General features: G+C 40.5%; 1 protein-coding gene across 1 annotated transcript; it reads right to left on the bottom strand.

Annotated features, from left to right (window-relative positions):
• Positions 1-1378: 1378 nt before the first annotated feature.
• LOC129330071 (acidic mammalian chitinase-like) lies at positions 1379-16700 on the bottom strand. The gene is made up of 12 exons (XM_054979937.1): positions 16617-16700; positions 14653-14691; positions 13800-13829; positions 12411-12612; positions 10955-11011; positions 10545-10710; positions 9751-9875; positions 9112-9235; positions 8383-8565; positions 5314-5430; positions 3211-3346; positions 1379-1779 (listed from the first exon to the last, which is right to left on the bottom strand). The coding sequence occupies exons 2-11, from the start codon at positions 14687-14689 to the stop codon at positions 3212-3214; spliced, it is 1176 nt and encodes a 391-aa protein (XP_054835912.1). The 5' UTR covers positions 14690-14691; positions 16617-16700; the 3' UTR covers positions 1379-1779; position 3211.
• Positions 16701-21751: the final 5051 nt, after the last annotated feature.

Below are 21751 nucleotides of genomic sequence, written 5' to 3'. Positions count from 1 at the left end.
TAGCAGCTCTACTCACATCTGTATCCTAATATACATTGCTCCTAGCCAAAGAAGAACATTCCTAGACAAACTTTCAGCTTTTCACAATCATTTGGTACACTGAGAAACAAATTACATGTTATATTTTGTTCAATTATCTTTTTGTTTTGTTTTCCAAATGGGGCTGCTTTTTCACTGATAAGAACAGTTCACAGATAATGAAGTTACCCTTTTCTCTCCTGTAATTTCCTCACTGAAAAACACCACCTTGTGCCACTTTTACCCCTGCAGGGGCAATCTTAATGGAAGTAAACATTTGGTCTGAGGAGGAATTCTGCTGGTACCTGCCCATCCATAAAAGATTAAGACCATAGTTTTAGGGGGGGGGGCACACACAAAAAACAAGAGCCCAGAACCGTAAGGCAAGGGCACTGATCCAGCAGCAGCCTCCGTCTGTGCCTATTCCTGGCACTGGAGTGAGGCAAAAAGTTGGGTTCCATCTGTATACGGTGTCCACATCCCCAGCAGCACCACTATGCCCGCCTCCTGCTTCCCCCTTCCAGCACTCATACCAAGGGGGAATTTGGGCAGAAGGAGGACTGGATAGGGCATTAGATTTGGCAATTTTCTCCCTTACTGAGAAAGACAGTATGAGGAGGGTGTGGAGGAAGGCAAAATGGAACCCTCTAGGTCTCTTTACCTCAGCATTCTTGTGGGTCCCTCAGAGCCAAAGGCAGCAGTCCCACCCCATCAGTCCCACTGGAAGGCTTCGACCTATTTAGTGTATTTGTATCCTGCAATTCCTCCCAGATGCTCAGAAAACAAGGTGGTTTTCCCGTATTTTATCCTCACAACAAACCTTTGAGGTAGGTTAGGCTGAGAGAGAGTTACTGACCCAAGATCATCCAGCAATCTCTATGTCAGACTAGAGAATTAAATCCAGGACTCCCAGATTCTAGTCTGACAGTCTAACTATATCACACTGGCTTTCTACTGTGCGAGAGCACCTCTGCCTGAGGTAGAATCCTCAGTTATCGTTGCCTTAGGCGAAAGAGAAGGAAGACAGTGAGATATTTCATACGTGGCATGCTGCATCACCTGAAGGCTCATCATGATTCTGAGCTGCTGCAAGCCCCAGCAGCAAGCACCAGGTGCATTGGTGAATGCCCTGGACAGTTGCCTCATTCAGCTAGCCTCTCCCTACCGAGTCCACAATGCCATCTGTCATCAGTTTTAGCTGGAAGGCAGAGTTAGCTGGAGCACTGTCCTTGTTTTTTATAAACTTGATTTCTAGCAATGGGCAGAAACAAATGGCATAAAGGAGAAATTTCTAGTGGTGCTTGTCAATTTTTTTTTAAAAAAATCATTAAATATGTATCTTCATAGTCAGTGTTCCAGCTTGAATTTAAATTATTTATAATGGAAGTAAATGAAATGCATAGATTTAAATACATCTTTCAAAGTACAATGAATCAGGGTGCCCATTAAAAAGATGTGCATTCTAAATTCTACATACATTTTTCACAGTGAACAGAAGGTAAACAGAATCCAAAGTATTTAGCTGGATTAAATTAGAGTCTATATTTGGACAAATGAAGCAGTCAGGTGTAGATGATTACAACTGGCTGTAGAATCCTTCATATATTTGGTTGCTGTGTGTAGGTGACATCACCACATATATATAGCTGTGTCTTGAATTCAGATCTGAAAATTCATGAGGGGGGGTTTGAAATCTTGGTTCCATCTTTCTCTTGCAGCACATTGTAGCCCTCACATTCTATGGCAGGACTTATTCGAATGCTGTAGAAAAGAAGGAATTCATATCAGAACAGACGAACACAGATATTATGTTTACAAAGAATGCAACAGAAAAGGAGTGGCCTTTGAAGTCTGTCTAGAGGCAAACTACAGAAGTGCTGCTAACCAACATGAGCTGTTGAGAACACATCTGGCCAGTATTGAGCAGCAATTGCAATAGGCAACCCACATTCAACTTTGAGTTCATATCAGAGTTCTGGTTATTATATGTAAAGCTGTAAATAGTGTGGAACCATGGTGCTGAAAAGGCTCCTTAGTCCATAAGAGCCCACCGGTTATCTGCAGAACTCCTTATCTGTGTGCTTCCTCCCCATTCCAGAAGTGAGATGGGTAGTCTCCAGGGGGAGATGACCCCCACTTCTCTACAACTGTGCTTCATTTATGGATTTCCCTTCCCATAGTTCCTCGCTTGGCATCCAGCCTCTTCAGTTGCCAGGTAGAAACCTTTGTTTGTTGTTTGTCTGTTTGCTTGTTATTTCTTTGTTTTCTTGGTTGCTGCTGGTTCCGTGCTTCTGGCTACTGCAGGTGGTAGTAGACAACTGGTTTACTGTTACTTTAAATCTTCTGTTTTTTACTCTTAATTGATCATTATCATGTAAGTCACCTCAAAAGCCTTGAGCGGTGGCCATCTATCTGGGATATCTTTTTAAAATAGATAAATATGAATAAAGGCTGGGATAGGTCAATGCTACCTTTTTTCTGTCTGTCTTTCTGTCTTTATCTTTTCTGTTTTAAAGTTTAGAATTGTGTTGGATAAGCTTAAAAAGTTGACATGGGCAAGAGATGGGGGGATCGAGGAAATCTTAAAATAGGCACTGAGTGATGAATTTATTTGAAATATTTGTATCTTGCCTTTCCCTCCAATAATGAAAGTTTAAAGCAGAAGATGTTTGGAAATTCAAGCTTATTTTTTTTTTTAAATCAAGCACATTTATTTTAAAGTGTTGTTGTGCCCCATAGCTTATCGTATAAATCCATTTATGTCTGTTCCCAGAATTTTAATCTTAAAAAATAGTTTATAAAACATTCTTATGAAATCATTTATTTATTTAAAACATTTCTATGCCACCTTTCTACCCAAATAGAGTCCTTCCCCCAAGGCAGCAAACATCAAGGTATTAAAAACATTTAAAACATTAAAACTGCATTTAAAATGTGTGTACAAAAGTTTTTAAGAATACAATAAAAACATATAGACATGCAAACACGACACAACAAGGGAAACATTCTGGACTAATTCATCTTGGCATAATTATAATGTCACTAGGCATCAGTGCCTAATCAGTGCCATCCTAAGCAGAGTTATGGCTTCTGAGCCAATTCAAGTTAATGGACTTACAAAAGAGTAACTCTGCCTAGAACTGCTTAGAATTAGTGATACACATGGCCTAATGGCATGATGAATGTAAGTACCTCAATTTTCCAGGGTACGTTTTACTGTGTTGACAAGAACATTGTTTCCCTGACCGCAGAATGTGCCAAAGAAGTCATCCATGCCAAGAGTCCAAACCATGGCTCCTCCATAGTTCTCCCTTTTCAGAAACTCAGCCTGCAAAGGAAAGGTATATGTACATGTGTATGCATATGCATATGCCTGTCTATGTGTGTAAACTGCATACAAAACAGCTCTTCCTAGATTACTGACCAAGGGAAACTACAAATTACTCCCAGACAATGGCTGCATTCAGATATTACAAGTGAACCTGTTTTTCTGGAACAAGAAAGGGCCTCTGAATTCCATGGGCCTGCATTCTCTCTCCCCCTTCCCTCATGCCTGAGATATAAAGTGAACACTTCCTGGTTTAATGCATACCACAGTTCATTGTGATGTCTGAATCTCACAAAATGAGAAACTGTGATTTGTTTCTTCCCTACAAAATGAGATTTTAAACCACAGTTTAGAAACACTCTACAGCTTGTTTTTTGCCCAGTTTGGATGTCACAGCATTTTTTAAAAAAAAATCATAGTTGGAAGTTTTCAATCTGTCCCCCGTGTTCAAAGCAAAGAGAGAGGGAGAATAAGAGAACTATAGAAGCTGACTCTCATAAACAAACCAATATTTGTTCGTGATTCCAAAATGCAGCCACTGCAGTTGCTAAGCAGCACATTTATTACAGGCATGCCATTTACATTTAAGAATAAAATGTAAGGCAAGCAAGTCAATGTATGGCAACCGAGTAATGTATTTTCTGCAACATTTCCTAGTAAAATAAATAAAACCCTTTCCTTTGAAGGAGCCTTGTGACTGGCTAAGGAGCTGTAGAACTTTATTTCAATTTCCTCCCAGGGACAAAACAAATAATATGCTTGCAACCTTTGGCAGTATATGCACATTCATATTCTATTTCTGAACAGGGCAGTTTAAAAAGGCTCCTTCCCCACAGGGATTTTGCCCTGCATGGATAGAGGGGAACCCCTGCAGCAAAGGGGAATGTTCAGGTAATGTCCAATTTGGGCACAACTAATCTGGTCCGTCCGTCCCCCTTGCTAATATATCAACCTCATTTTCTATGGTATAAAGGGAGAACTGATGGGTGGCTGCAGGTGAAGCATCCATCTGGGTGCTCCCTCATACAGGGGTGGCGTGGGAGTGCAGCTAAGCTTCACTTTCAAAATAGCATACAGCAGCTTGCCATCCCCTCCCTTTTAGTCCCTGCTAAATCACACCATAGTGTTTCAGCGCGGCTCCGCAGAGAAAGAGAAAATGAGGGAAGGAAGGGTTAGGCAGCAAGAGGTTCTGATGAATTTGCCATCATTAATGCACTTTTATGATGGGAAGAAAGGAGATTTGGGGGAGCAGTCGTGAGTGGCACAAGAAGAGAGGGATGTAGACTAGAGATGGGCACAAACCGAAATATGAACCAAAATCAAGCATGAACCAGACTGGTTCGTGGTTCGCAAACCATGGTTCGTCGGATCCCATTTCTGATGAACTACCACGAACTTTTAGGCTGGTTCGTTTGGTTTGTTTTTTGGTTCATCATTGCAGACAGCCTGGTGCCAATCAATCAGTTTCCTTGGCAACAGGGGATGGACTTCCTGCAGTCCTTCTGCTGAGCCGGAAGTGAACTTCTGCTGGCCCAGAAGTGGTGATTTTCTGACCTGGATATGACGTTTTCACGAACCAAACAAACTGGTTCGCGAACCAGGGGCAGGTCCATGAAAGTTCATGGATCGTGATTCGTGAAATTTGACGAACCACGAACCGCATGGTTTGGGGTTTTTCCAGTTCGTGCCCATCCCTAATGTAGACACTATTTCCTCCTGCTCCTGCACTGCTTGCTGCTAACGCCATGGGAGGGGCACATTTTCATACCCCCATCTGGAAAAAAACAAGGGTCACTCAAACATTCATACCCTTAGCTGATGCAAATTAGCCATTTCACTCAATGCCTGAGGGTTTAATCAGTTTAAGCTATCAGAGAATGACTCTGGTTGGAAGTTTGCATATACCAGGTGGTAAGGGAGATTACCACACTTGTAGGATATAAGAGGTTAAAATAGTAAGGACGCACTTTGACTTGAAAACTCCTTTTGTTATCATATCCAACCCAATCTCCTTTTTTGACAGCATAGGGAACCTTCTGTTCTGTAATCCAGTACTTGGTAGCTCCTTGCAAAAATGTACACACCTGTCAAAACAAAACAAAACTGGAAACTAAACCTGAAAGAAGTCTATAATCCTAAAGGCATTTCATTCCTCTTTCTCATGCTGAAATGTATTTATTGAATAATTCATATTCCATATGATCACCTGTGAAGGCTTCTCAAAACAGCTTCCAAAACAGATAGAAAAATAGGTGAAATTAAAACCATTAAATAAACAACGTATAACAACAACAGCTACAAAATCACAGGAAACAGCAGCTAAAAGCAACAATCTAAACTAAAATCCACCAATCCAAGATCAATTAAAACAGCAGTATCATTTGAAAATCTAGACCAAAAAAAAAACGTTTCCATGTGGTGCCAAAAATAGTACAGATTAGGCACCAAGCAAATCTTTATCAGAAGAGTTCCAGAGTGGAGGCACCATCATAGAAAAAATGATTGTCGAGGCAAAGGTCTCTTCCAAAGATCACCAACAGCTATCCAAACGATGTGTTTTGTGAACTGCAACTCCCACCAACACAGCTTTATTGTACATTGTTTTTAAAAGGGAAAAAAATGGGATTGATACACTAGGAATTGTCCTGATTTACATAACCAAACACCTGTTGGACCATGTCAACTTCAGTATATCATGATGACTGCAGCCCTGGAATGTTGCATAGTTCTCTGTGGGCACTAGCTTGTTGACTGTGAGGTACCTGAGGTTTACTTTTCCTGTTGTGGGGGCTATTTTTACTTGGAGCAGAATGTATGAGGTACGCACTATTACAGTACAAATGGGAGCTGGTAAATATGGGGGTAGGTTTTATCAAAGATGACCAATATCAGGCAAGGTTGCTCACTGCCTGCCCAACCTCCGTAGCATGTCTAGAATTGCTGATGCAAGGCTCTCCCCTCCTTCTCTCTCTAATGCTATACAGTGCTAGATTACTGAGACACAAATCTGCCCACCTGGCCATATTGTTGCAGAAGGAGAAAATTGACATGGCTTGCATAACCAAGACATGGTTGAAAGAAAATTATGTGGTGTGCCTGTCCTATCTAACTCCACCTGATTACGCAGTTCTCTGCCAACCCCACACAGTGTGCAGAGGGGGTAGTGTTGCTATTGTCCTCCATGAGACTTTCAGTTTCCACTGACTCCTGGTATAAACTATAGCGGGCATCGACTATATGCTCCTTACATTGGGGACTAAGAACAAACTGGATATTCTGCTAGTCTACCAGCTACCTAGCTCTCCAACAAGCACACTTTCTCAGCTGATATAGGTGTTCTCTGACATGGTACTGGAGACACCTAGGCTGATAGTTCTGGGTTACTTCAACATCCATGTTGAATGTCCCACATCTGGGCTTGCCCCGGCCTTCATAGCTTCCTTGGAAGCTCTAGGCCTTTCTTAAATAGTAATGAACCCCATGCATTAAAAGGGCCATGCCTTGAACTTAATATTTTGCTCTGAGCCTTTGAAGGAGGGTCTTCTTTCAGAATTGGATCATGTTATAAGGGACAGCCTGATACAAATTTGGGAATCAGTTAGAGAATGAGTCCATTGATATCGCCAATATTATCACCAATTGAAGCTTTTTGTGATAAAAACCAGAGAAAAGACAATCACAATAACATATAGAGATATGATAAACTCTCAAGGGAAGATAAAATCTTGGCAAGAAATCCAAGATGAAGGAAGAAAAATACAATGGCTGATATACTTTCAGGCTGTCGCAAGATTAAAAGAAGCTCTTAAAGTTTATAGAGGACAATTAAGAGATCTTACAGAATTCGAGAAAATAATTACACAGAAGAAGGAGCACATTCTGGGTCACATTTATAAACTTTTACTTCAATATGATACAGAAACAGAACAAGTTAAAATCTGCATGGTAAAATGGATGCAAAATTTTGGAGAAGAGATAACATTTCAAAAGTGGGAGAATCTTTGGACAAAGGGTATAAAGTTCACGACAAGTCAAACACTAAGGGAAAACTGGTATAAGATGGTTTTCAGATGGTACATCAGGAGGGCATCATACCCGAATTACAAGACTGTGTCATAAGAAATAGCTTAGAGAGATGCCTTGTCTGATTGTGCTTTCTGCTGATGTAGATATGCACTTAATAGTGAGTTTCCACGCTGCTAAACGTGCCATGGAAATTAGTTATGCTTTGTTTCATATAGATTTCATCTCGATGCTCAGCTTTATGCTTATTTAATAATTTTTCTGTTACCATTCCATATTGTATCTGTTTCTCTGAATGTCCTAACTGTTTTTTATTATTGTACATTGCTCAATAAATGTCCTAGACTCCTAGCTATTGATTATATTGTATTTTTACTCCCACTGTTGTAATCCACTTTGGATATCAGTGAGAAAGAGCAGACTATAAATAAATAGCATTTATTCCTTAGAAATTGTATTTAAGATTGCAGGTCTATAACATGATCCTGTGCATGTTTATTCAGAAGTACAAACCACTGGATTCAGTGGCAACTACTCCAAAGTTAATGTACATAGAGATTACAACCTAAGATCTTTTAACATGTATATCATGCCCAGGGGTGGCTCATGTGGAGGTTTGGGGAGGGGGGCATACTCTAGCTAACACCACTAAGTGCTACTAGAGGGGAAAGTGGATTTGGTGTCTTTAATAGAAGGCATCAGAACGCAGTAACAGAAACACTTGGGGCTGCTCTGATCATGCCATTCTTTCAAGAAGGAAAGTGTACACAGGTTTAATCTGTTTTACCATCACAATATCCTTTTGAGGAAAATTAGTCAGAGAGATAATTTATCCAGAGCCACCCAGTGAATCTGGGGTTTGGGGGTTTGTTTGTTTGTTTGGGTTTTTTTTTGTCTATTTAGATTTAAACCCAAGGCTCCCCAGCCCACCATTATTAACTACCACACAGTTGCTCTCCAGTATTTTGATATATGTTTACAATAAAATAGAACAACAAAATAGAAACATTTACCTCAAAATAAGCCAAGATACCAGCTTCTTGAGTGTAGGCCCCAGGAGAACCTGCACCGTGTACTGGAGCACCAACTCCAATTTTTTCACCAGAAAGTCTGAAAGTTCGTCCATATGTTGGAAATCCCATAATGAGTTTCTTGGCTGGTGCGCCATTGTCCTTCCAGTATTTCATGGCATATTCCTGCAGCAAATAATGAACATATTAAGTAACTATAACACATTGTAAAGAGTTTTGTGATTCTTTCACTACTTTTTTTAAACCTAAGGGAGACTTGATAAGCTGCAAGTCAAGACAGAAGAAAGGAGAGTGGGAAGAGGTCACTTAATCCTTTTTTTCCTCTAGCTCTTTTTCAGCTCAAAAAGTGCTCAAGCTGCTCTTTCACCCATGGGGGAAAAGGTACATGCCCCATATCTTCTCTGTATCATTTCCATTGTGGATCAAAAAGCAGGTTGGGGAGATTCGTTGTGAGCTGGATAAAGGCATGGGAAAGGGAAAAGTTAAACAGTCCATCCTGCTTACTTTCCTTTTCCATAGACAGCCAACCAAAGCTCTTTTTTGGTTAAAAATGCAGAAGATATAATCATGGAACTTCACCTCATGTAGATGTTAGGTTTCATTGCTCGACTTCTGTAAATATGGGCTTAAACCAGTTGTAACTGAATACATTGGAAAGGTTTTACATATGGTTTTATTATCTAACCCAATGTTGCTTTTTGTTCTTCTTACACAATTGTAGAAGGGAACTGGGTCGTAGGAAGCTAAACCCTTATGAAGGGGGCTGTTATGTCCTGTTACAGGTGCCCACTTTCCATGGAAGTCATAGGTCATCACGTTGATAAAATCGAGACTCCTGAATACAAATAAAATGAATGGCAGAAGTAAGGAATATTTTTTTAAAAAACATTTCAGTCTCTAAAATGGAACAGCCACATTCACTAATGATAGACAAGAGGGGCTAAGTTATGACACCTGTCATATAACACTTTGGTTCATAGACATATGTACTTTTCGGTTATAAAAGGAATTCCATTTCCGTGGAATTGGCAATCTTCAAAAGGTCTTCTGAAATATTTTTCAGAAACAGTCTACAGTGGAGCCTAAATAGAATCCTTTATCGGAAGACTACAGTGCAGACTGTGCTTGGTTCAGTAATACGAAAACTGAACTTAAAGTTTCCCATTTGGGGATGTGATACCTTCATGGAATAAAAGATATAGATGAAAACAAGTATTCAATTTAAACGGCTTTCTACTGAGCGTGTTAGCAATTCATAACTCAAGGTCAGCAGCTCCTTCAAGCAGCCAGTCATGGAGCATCAAGATATTGCTCTTGTGCGGGTCGCTTTATAGAAATCACATGACTTACTTCCCTAGGGCAGGAATTTCATACCCAGCATCAATAATATGCTTGTTGGAAGACACTGCTGCAGAAAGCAGAAGCCGTGGACGTCCTGTCTTTTTGCCCTCTTCCACAAAAGCAGCTAACAGTTCCTTCAGAGGTAAACAGACAGCAGTAGCAGTTAATGTTGCTCATGGGCAACAGAACATGATCAAAAGAAAGCTGGCCTCTTTTAGAGTGGCAATGGCCATAGGAGTTTATTCACAGGAGCATCTCCATAAAGGAAATGTCTACATGATGACTCACAGTCCTAGGCTTCTATGTCTTCATTTGGCTAAGTGACCATTTTATTGGAATACAGCCTCATAATTCTTATTGCTTCCCAATCATTTTTTATTCTTTAGAGTCTGTGATTTATTAACATAATTCAGTTCTTCTACAATTAATGGTGCTGGGACTCAAAACCCTTCCCAGGCATATGTTCTTAATGCCAGTTCACGTTCCAGGAGTGAGTGGCACTCCTAGAAATGTAGTGAGAACCTGGGACATATAAAGACCTCCAAAGGACATTAATTTTAAACACTTCTACCATAATCCATTGTTATGTTTTTCCAATGCTTTGATAATCCATATCTGAAAACATACATAGTTTGCAAAGCCTTCTAAAGATTCCATGCCCTTTATTTATTTTTATTTATGTCATTTCTCACTGAGACTCGAGGCTGATTATACAGTGTGAGATTAGTGCAGTCAATAATTAAAGACATTTCAATAAACAATGCCATAGTGTAAATAAATGCAAGTTTACATCAGTTTCTTACCTGAGTCAAGATGGTAAAATGATGCTTATCTTCTCGAGGACTACCTTTAGAACCTGGATATTCCCAGTCAAGGTCTAGTCCATCAAATTTATGTTTGCGGAGAAAATCTATTGCTGAGTGAATGAATATCTGGCGATTAGCCTGAGAGGAAGCCATGGCAGTAAACCTGGAAGAAACACATGCTTTGATTTTATTTTTTAAAATCACCATAAAAAAAAATCACCATTTTTTATTTTTTTTCAAAATTAACCCTCTAAAATCTTTGCAACTGTTTTAGAGATCCTAATTTCTAGCAAAACATATCTACCATGTGAAACACAAGCTTCTTCTACCACCTCGAACTGGGTATCCTGAATATGATGGCTATAAAGAGCATCCTGCAATATACAGAAAAAGGAGAAAGATCTCACTTCTGGGTACCAAAGCTTCCTCCTCCAACAGCCAGCAGTGTGCACAGCTTGGTATTTCTAGAAAACAAGAAAAATACATAGAAACAATAACATATGCAAAGACGACATGATATAATATCAAAACTACTTCATTATATGTACTCTGCCTAGAAAATGCAATGCCCTTATCACCAGTCTTGTGTTGGAGTTATATCTGGATCTTCAAGACATTCCCAAGCAATGTGCTTTCTCAGGAGCCCATAGTCTTAAACACTAACTCTCTGCCATAGAGGAAAAGAAAAGTGTGGGGGGGAGGGGTCTAGTGACAGAGCAAAAAGGCAGATTCGCCAGAATGCCATAGCATTTTTGCCTAATAGCTCCATGACAAAGCAAGGAGAAAACTTCTCAGGCATATTTCCAGCACAATTTTTTTCTCCCCACAGACATCTGAAGGCTCACTTCTGACTCTTCCTGCACCTGACTCTTACTGCAAGGACCCACATACTCAGGGGAGAACATGCTTGGCCATACACATGTGTTGACAATAAAATAAACATGCATGTAGTTCTTCATAACTGACATTTGCACTCCTCTTCACAAATGATTAACATCAGCTGTGATCCTTGAACTCTTACCTCTGACCCTTCAATTCCATTCCACATTCCAAATACACAGTAGGGGCATGCTGGCCCCAGGACGTTTGCAGGAATGGGATATTCAAACTTAGTACATTCTGCCCTGAAAAGCACATGCATTCTTAGCAGAATCCACACCAGCATCACCCATATTACTGAAAGCATGATGCGTGCACTTGCACTGCAGTGTACATTCTTTTATCAGTGGACTTCTTTTCAGGACCAACCAAAATATACAAGAACACCCACAAGTACACCTTACAAAGTGTACTCCACTGTACCGTAATGTCACTGAGCATGCTGGGGCCCAACTCTTTTGTGCACAATTCTGCATAGTTCTTTGAAAACCCACAAAAGCTGCTTGGCCAGAAAGACTACTGGAGAAAAGAATGAGTGCATTGAAAAGGATGACAACTCCTTCCTACCATCTTTTCAGGGTCTGAGAATCTATTGAGCTCCAATGCAATAGCAGTGATTAATACAGGAATCGGATGGTAGTGGGACTCCACAAGGATCACTCTAAACTGATGATGAACATTCAAACCCCTGGCAAAATAATAAGGTATTTTTGAAGTACCTTTACATATTGCATAGCACCAACCCTGTACTTGCCTTCAGGTGTTTACTTAAGGAGCCACAGTCATTCCCAGTTCCCTGACATTTCTTTGTCAGAGTCACACTTTATATTTACAAGAGGACACTTTAAAAGTCTTAAGCATAATCTTTAAAAAATGAGGCACTTCCACTTTGGGTTTGGTTCTGCCATCAGAAGGACAGTATTTGGTAGCAATCACCAACTAAACATCATTAAGAGAATGCACTCAATGTTGAAAATTGCTTACCTCTTCTTTAAGGTGTTGAGTTGTCTGTAAAGGGTTTTATCATTCCATTCTGTAGTGGCGATTTGGTTGTTGGTTATTCCAGCAAAAGCATATATCAGGTGCGTACACAGGAATGGGTCTATGTCACGTGGTATGAACCTTGCAGCTCCTGCCCTGTACTGAGCCCAGTTAGTGACATAACACACAAGTTTGTAGGCACAACCTGATGAAAGATGGCAGAAGGAGACAACACTTCATGCAATTTTCAGTGCACTACTTTCTACTCTGTATACTTCCAGGTCTCACAACAAGTCTTGCTTCCTTCCTGGGCAATAATGGCATCTCAGCTCAAAACAAAAGGTATGTCAACCCTTTTCAGATTTTGGTAGGACAACCGTACATGATCTCAATATGCTCAGTTGGCATTTTGTCTGACTAGGGCAATGTGCATATTTTCTGGCTTCAGTATGTACAAATGGAACACTTTTCAGATTTTGGTAGGACAACCGTACATGATCTCAATATGCTCAGTTGGCATTTTGTCTGACTAGGGCAATGTGCATATTTTCTGGCTTCAGTATGTACAAATGGAACACTGAATTGTCAAAGGTGTACTGAAGCTGGAAAGTATATATATTGCCCTAGTCAAACAAAGTGGTGATTACACGGCATTGTTATCATTTCTTCATGCAGCTCTTCATATCGTGTCTTATTCTTATCATGTGTTCATACAGCAGAGAGCTGCTGTAGCATAGTGGTTAAGTGGCTGGGTTGCAAATCAGCATTCCACTGGTTAGAATCCCACTACTACCAGAAGCTCAGCAGGTGGCCTTGGGTAAGCCACTCTTCTCAGCCCCACTCCTCAGCTGTATTGTGGGAATAATAACAACACTGACTTTGTGCACCACTCTGAGTGGGGCACTAAACTGTATAGAAGAGCCATATATACGTGTGTTGTTGTTATTATTGGTGGATCCCTGACTAGGGATTCATTAATAATAACTTCATAAAACTATATTTCCCTCATTCATTCATATAGTGATCCACCGTCCCTCAGCTCCTTTGCATAGCAATTCCCTGATCTTTCTCTGCAGCCCCAGTTTCACCTACTGCCTATCAGCTAGTGTAGAAAAGGATGGAAACAGATTTAAAACAGTCCAGTCCAAAGGCAGGCATATACATCTGGCCACTTCTTGCATCCGCTCCCTTCCCTAGGAGTGGTTGAATTGAAAACAACAGAGTTATATTTGAGTGACAACAGAGTTATGCATTTTACTTGATTCAAAATTGTTTACTCTGTCACTGCCCATGAATGACATCTAGGCTAGGAAGAATAATTAAATACTGAACTGGAAGATTAGACTTTTGGCACTGGTCCCAAAGCACAAGCAGAAGTGAAGATATTCATACCAAGTTGTAGATCCAGCAAAAGGGTGAAACCTGCAAAGCAATTGATACAAGAAAGTTCACCACAAGGAAAGGACACTGACATAACTTATCATTTGTTTTTCTTCTCAGAACTGGATGATGATAGCCCAATTCCATGAATCCTGTCAAAACTCACATCCAGAGTTTTAAAAAACATGGCTCTGAACGCTGAGAGCTGTCTGCCCACTTCCATGTAGAACTCATAGTTAGTTAGTCAGTCAGTCAGTCAGTTAGTTAGTTAGTTAGTTACATTATTTATAGTCTGCCTTTCTCATTGAGACTCAAAGCAGATTACGCAGTGTTAAGTCAATACAATCAACGGCTGGAACATTTGGTAATGCAATATGGTAGGGATTGCAGAGATTTGAAAACAAGCAAAAATCCGACACAGAGCTGAAACCATGATGGGAGGGGGGACCATTTAACATGACATATTAAACATTGCTGAAACTACCCAGTAGGAACTACTTTCCTCAACAGACAGTTCTAAGATTCTATACATTTCTACACAAACAGAATCTGTTAGTTTTCTCCAAGACCAATGCCTACATAATTGTTATTTTGTATAGTATGTAAATATGTATCTTGCTACTGTCCTTATCCCCTATACATGGGACTGACTTGAGATCCAACAGAGAACTACTTACCTGTGTAATTTCTACCCATCAGTCCTCTCCCCTCTCCAGCTGTTTTTGTTTGGAAGGAAAAGCAGCTGAGTAGACTAACATCTAAGACAGATTTCTTCCACCTCCCTATGTCTGCTATACACTACTTATTGACTGCCCACCCATCCTCCACTCAGAAAGAAATGCAGAAAATGATTCAATTTACTCACCTGCCCACAAAAATAAGTTTCTCATGTTGACTCTCATACCTAGATACAGATGAAAAAATGTGGAGATTCAAAACAAGAACTGGTGATTAACTTAAATTTTACGGAAAAATGAGTTCCAGAAAGATATTCGTATTTTAGTAACCTTTTTGCCTAATTTGAAACCATAGTTCTCAGGTGGAGCCAGTGTTGGTCAAATGGCTGTAATGAATGGATCTGAATATATACAAAAAGTTGTGTTCATAAATTGATAATGCACTCTTGAGAGTGAGAAGAACTGAATGCTGTGAACTTAAGTCTTGCTTTCCTTACTAAATAGAAAATCTCTGGGAAGAGAGACAATAATTTCTGACCAATTATAGGGATCTCGTGCTGTGCCAGTTTGGTTAATAACCTTTCTATCCACATTCAAGGAAGCCAATTCTGTTTGTCTGGTTTTTTCAATCAGGAAAACAAAAGGCAACCACACATAGGGGGGCCTTTATGTGTGGAACTTTTTCCCATTCAAAAATCAAGGGAGGCTGGTCAGGTGAAGGGGCTATCTGCTTGGGGAGCTAGTCTGGTAAAAACTGCAATACAATGTCAGGCAATATTTTAGCAGATTAATCTTGGATGGTACATGTAGGTGTTGCTTCAGCAACCTTTCTCTCCATGGACTAGGCCCCAGGATGCTAGAATAATATAGAAGGCATAAGAAGACTCTGAGGGCTTACAGTTTCTTCTGTGTTTATTTTAAATGGTTCTTCTTCTTTTGCAAATGTGGGTTCCAGGTCTGATTTATCAAGGGAGACTGTTGTGGGGAGAAAGGGACACAGTAAATCTTTTCTGCTCTGTTGTTTTGGTTAAATTTAATTTAAGTTTAATTTATTTCGATCAGCGGATAAATGTTTACTGGTGGTCCCCAGCCCTAAGGAAGCCCGCCTCGCTTCAACCAGGGCCAGGGCCTTTTCAGTCCTGGCCCCAGCCTGGTGGAACACTCTGTCAATGGAAACCCGGGCCCAGCGGGACATATTATCGTTCTGCCGGGCCTGTAAGACAGAGCTGTTCCGCCAGGCGTTTGGTGGTTGAAGGGGGCGGTGCCATGTCAGCCTCTCACCTTCGGGGGGGGGGGTTCTCCTCACCATTGCACTTGGTTAATTTATTTCATTATTGTTTTGTATATTGATTTTAGTATTGTTGTTTTCTTGTTTTTATTGATTTTAAACTGTTCACCGCCCAGAGCCCCTGGGGATGGGCGGTATATAAATTGAAATATAAATAAAATAGAAATAGAAATAAATGGGCCTCAATATTAGACTATTAGGCAATTGTTAAAATATAAATAATAATTAAAATATAATAATAAAATATAATAAAATATTATTCATATTTATATTGCACTAAAATCTTACATAGATTAAAACAAGACAGGCTTATAATCTTTAAAATATAATGGCTACATGTGATAAAATGCCCTGACCTGGATAGCCCAGGTTAGCCTGATCTCGTCAGATCTCAGAAGCTAAGCAGGGTCGGCCTTGGTTAGTAATTAAATGGGAGACCTCCAACGAAGACCAGGGTTGCAGAGGCAGGCAATGACAAACAACCTCTGATAGTTTCTTGCCATGAAAACCCCACCAGCGGTCGCCAAGTCAACTCTGACTTGAGGGCACCACACACACACATAATAAAATAGTCAAATGAGCAGAATGTAGGGAGCTGTTTCCTCAACATAGCAAAACCCTTCAGTTTGTAAAAACATCTCATTAAACTTCACAGAGTTTATAGTAATTAAAATATAACATAAGAAAGTACATGATAATTTATTAACACTCCTTCCAAATGCTTTGCAATCCTTTATCCAACAGTTTACACATTTAAACAAAATCTTAAATACACCATCCAACCACACAGCGTATTAGTCAGCACACAAAACAAAGCCTAAATTCCCCTCCCAAAAATCCCCGCTTGAAATGTTTGCCACAAACCTGACAAAGTCCTTCAACTTCAAAAAGCACAGCTCTTTATGGTGCTGCCTGCCTGCCTGCCATACAGCAAAAGGCCTCTTTTCCAGTCTCCACCTCTACAAATTCTGCCTACTCATTCTCCACGCCCTACATTTTTCTCCTTCAGAAACTCTCTTGAGGTACTAACCAGAACTGAAAAAACAGAACTTGACACTACAGTAAAACATCTGATGAAATATGTTAGACAAGAGCTGCCAATACAGACATTGATATCTCTCCCCTTCAGTTATACAACTTCTCCGGAAAGAGATGCTCTCCCATATGCATTTTCCATTTTCCCTCAAACTTTGTTTACTAATAATATAAGCTTCAGCTCTTTGCATCTATAGATGTAATGTTGTTCAATAATATAATGCTATTCAAATATATTCTAGCATTACTGGAATCTAGGCAGCCCTGTAATAAGATATTTTCCATTTACTCATGCTCGGTCAGCATACAATAAAAGAGCCATATGCCCCTGTCTGGCACATTGTTACAACTTATGTGGCTAAGTTCCATTTTTATGGCTTTCCAGAAATACAATCAAAACTTTCTTCAAAATAGGGTTTCTAGGTTGCCACCTCTGGCTCCTGTGCCTGATGGCCTTCTGCCAACTCCATAATGTTAAATTTGGTTCCTGCTTGCTGTGTGCCACTTTATAAAGCTCTATGAGAGAAATCTAAGATCTGGGTTTTACCACAGACTTTTTGGCAATTCCCAAAGAGGTGTGGCATCACTTCTGGGTTATCCCCATGTTGCCACCTCCTGGATCTTCACCAGTTGCCAGGTTATGCCTGCAAACCCTACTTCAGAACACGTTTATTACAGAAGATACCACCATTTTGCCTAGTCAACAGTTAGTAGCCAGCTACAAATTAGTTCTCTAGTAGTAAAAGGGGCTGCTTTGCAGAGTGTAAAATTGCATGTTGCTCAGACTAGGTGTCCTTTGGTGGAAAGGGAGTCTTGGCTCTGCAGATCCCCCTTTACCATTCTTGGGCTAGCAATGCTGATAGCAAAGTGCGCCCTGATTGGCTGACACTACTAGAAAAGATGGCTCCTCACTGCACTCTGTATCATGCTTCACTTTCTCACTGAGACTTGGGGTAGAGTTGGAATTCATATGTAAATCTGAATCAGTCAGACTTGGATTGAGGGACTCTGGATGGTTATCTCATTACCAGGAGTAACTGCCTTCAGGCATTCCATTCAGATTCAGCAATGGAAGGAAGGGGTCACACCCAACCTGGATTGTGCACTCCACCTCTTCCATGACTTTTGCAACTGATTTACATTTACATGTCCCTCACTCCCTGCACCCTCTTCCCCTCCCCTCAGCACCTATATATCTCTGGTCAGTTTCTTCATATCCTCCATGCATTTGACGAAGAGAGCTGTGGTTCTCGAAAGCTTATGTTACAATAAAGTTGGTTAGTCTTAAAGGTGCTACTGGACTCTTTACTATTTTGCATGGGGTGTTTTCTCTGACAACTTCTAAAAGAAATGGAGGATATGAGCATGGGCATGTCTAGAAGAGCTACATATAGGCCATTATAGATACACTGGTTCAGGCTTCTAAGATCTCACGGGCCCAGTTTTGACTTGTTACCCTGGGAATGGAATGAGTTAATTAACTGCACCTGCAAGCTGTTGCTCAAACTAGGTGTCCTTGGGTGGAAAGGGAGTCTTGGCTCTGCATGTTCCCCTTTACCATTCTCGGGCTAGCAATGCTGATAGCAAAGTGTGCCCTGATTGGCTGACACTACTGGAAAAGATGGCTCCTCACTGCACTCTGTATCACGCTTCACTCTCTCATTGAGACTTTGTTTGTCCATCTGAATGCTACCTTATTCCATCAGCATGTGAGAGACTTTGCTCCATGTCAGCCCTGAGATGACCAGAGTGCCTGGCATGGTTTGGGGGCTGTATTTGTGAGTATGAGCAACTCAAGCCTCTTCAGAGAAAAGCAAGCTAGCAAGCTTCATATCTAGACAAATAGTTTTAGCAAGAAATAGATACGTTGTTTGTTATTTTATTTGTTTTCACTTGTGCCTTATAGAGTGGTTCCTGCAACCCTGCATATACTCTCCTAAGCTAATAAACAACATTACATTTAAGCCTGTGTCTTGAGTTTCTGACCAGTTGTGTGCAAATCCACCTAGAGAAAAGAACCTGGAGACTGGGAAGTCTCAAACAAACTCAGGTAGTTCAACCCTCCAGGAGGGCTGCTAGGGGTCTGAGTGGCTGTCAGCAGCACTTGGGACAGTTGAATGCCAAGACAGGGCACTGTACCCATGTTGAGAAAAAGCTGAAAGACAGGCACAGTCAGGCGTGGGCAGAAAGCAAGGCCAATACATTATACCACTCTGCAGCTACATGTGCTGCACAATCCTGTATGTAAAGAACTGGAATATCTCCATGTAGAACAGTGTTTCTTAACCTTTAATCCACCACTGCCCACCAAGAATGCAACTGTATTATCGAATGTCTCTCAAGTAAATAATTAAGACATAAGAACTGCATTGCAGACAGAGCAACTTTATTTATATAGGTGTGTTCATGAAATAGGCATACTACAGATATCAGGCACACATCAATGGGCCCTTTGTGCCTGATGGCCTTTTGCCAGTTCCTTAATGTTGGGTTTGATTCATGTTTGCTGTGTGCCACTTTATAAGGATCTATTAAAAAGGAGTAATCTAAGATCTGGGAGTTTATCCTCAGGGCAAGGTGAGCGCTCTAAAATCTTTAAATGGTTGGACCTCTCAGTGGTTTTAATTAGTATCAGTTATAGTATCCTTCTGAACAGCTTTTCCAGGCTGGGATTGGGAGAGGCTGTTCTGCAGTGGTTCTGGTCCTACCTGGAGGGTAGCCTTCAGCATGTGGTGCTGGAGGCATGCTGCTGAGCTCCTCAGCCTTTGACCTTTTGGGTCCCACAATGTTCCATCTAGTCCCTCTTATGCTCTTTAACATCTACATGAAACAGTTAGGTGAGGTCATTTGGAGATTTTGGCTGGGTTGTCACCAATATGTAAATGACTCTCAGCTCTTATCTCACACTTCTAGCCAGTCCCGGGGATACTAGAGAAACCCTGAACCAGTGTCTGGAGGCAGTTTTGGTGTGGATATAGGCTAATAAACTGAAGCTTAATCGCAACAAGATGGAAGTGCTCCTGGTGAGTGGAAGGTCTGACCTAGAATTTAAGGTGTCACCCATTCTGAATGGGGTCAATTGGCTGGTTGGTTTAAAATATTTGTATGCCATCTTTCTACTCAAATAGGGTCTCCAAGGTGACAAACATTAAAAAACTTAAAACAACATTTTAACGCAATTTAAACTTAAAACAACATTTAAAATAGTTTTTAAAAAACAATTCAATAAACACACGCAAAGTTGCAACGTAAAGAACAGGAAACAGAAAACAGGGCCAGTAACATATTGCAAGTATGCCAAACAAAACAAAAGAAGTCTTCCCTGTTGGCAGAAGACAGCAATAGAGAGGGACAGATGAATCTCCCTGGGGAGGAAGGACCAAGGTTTTGGCTCCACAACTGAGAAGGCCCTTTCTTTGGTTGGCAAGACCTCCAAAGATGAACAGAGTGAATAGGTAGGTTCATATGTGAGAAAGTCAAAAAGCAAAGTGAGAGCCAGTGCAGATGGGAAAGGGCTAGAGTGATATGGTCTCTACAGCCCACTTCAGTCAGCATTCTTGCCACAGCATTCTATATCAACTGTAGCTTCCAGATAGTCTTCAAGGGCAGCCCTGCATAGAGCACATTGCTATAATCTAATCTAAATGTTAACAGGGCATGTAATACAGTTGCAAGATCTTTCCTGCCCAGGAAGGGCCACAGCTGGCTCACTAACTGAAGCTAGTGACAGGCACCCTGGCAACCACTGCCTCCTCTTTATCCCATAAGAGGCCCAGGTCCAGCAGTACCCTCAAGCTACAACCTGTTCCTTTAGGGGGAATATAGCCCCATCTAGAACAGGAGATAACCCAGCAGGTAAAGATATTTTTTGTTTGTTTGGAATTCCTTCAGTGATTTCCTTCCTCCTGCCAAATGTTTTAATGGTTGTGTTATGACCCTTTACTTCCTCTTGGGTAGATTTTGACTTTAATCTTTCCCTTAACACCCTCTGGGTAGTTTGCTGCCACCAGGAATATTATATTCCATGATATTTTATTTAAGTTTTCCTTTTTGTAACATGCCTAAGCATCAGGCTCCTTCGTGGTTCTATGTGGCCCTGAGGATAGGAATGGGATATAGTAATGACAGCTACTCTGGGATATAACAAAAACAAAATAAACGTTTATTTTTTCAAGAAGCGTATTGGTTTCATAAACGTAGTTCTCGGTTCTTAAAGTTACTTCCTATAAACTCATTCACGCAGATCTCTTCTAAGGCTTCACACACAGTTAACCTCTTTCTCTGACTCAATATTTCTCACAGATGTGCTTAAAGTTACTCAGGCTGCACACAGCTTGCCTGCTTTCCTCTAACTCCTTCACAGAAATACTAAATCTGCTCAGGCAGCACACAGCTGGCCTTTCTTTCCCTGACTGAGTGTTCTTTCACAAACATGCTCAGTTCAGGTTCCATACAAGTTATATTTCTCTCATAAATACTTCCACATACTCAGGCAGCACACAGCTAGCCTGTTTTCTTCTGACTGAAACTTTGCTCTCTACTCTGTCTAAACTGCCTTCACTCCGCCCACACTCTCAGTCATAAACCAATCATATCCCTCACTCATCCCTCTCTCACCCCCACTCGTCACCTATCTCACACTAAGCATTTAAAGACACATGCACACATTTACTTGAAATCATTACAGGTTGTCTTTACAGTTTTGTATGTGTATTTTAGCCTTGATTTTAATTGTTTTAATTATTTTGTTTGTTTTGATGGTTTTTAAGACATGATTTTATTATGTATGTTTTTAACTTGATAGCCATCTTGATGGCCCTTATGAGCAAAAAAAAGAGTATAATTTTTGTAAAATAAACTAACAAATATTCTGAATGCTTCCCATTTGTTTCCAAAGCTATATATGCCCCCTGAGATTTGTAGATCATTCTGTATGCCCCCATTAAAAATTACTAATGTAGGAA

Source organism: Eublepharis macularius, chromosome 5, assembly GCF_028583425.1.
Source record: "Eublepharis macularius isolate TG4126 chromosome 5, MPM_Emac_v1.0, whole genome shotgun sequence".
In the NCBI taxonomy this organism is placed as follows: Eukaryota; Metazoa; Chordata; class Lepidosauria; order Squamata; family Eublepharidae; genus Eublepharis; species Eublepharis macularius.
This window is presented reverse-complemented; position numbering and strand designations above follow the sequence as displayed.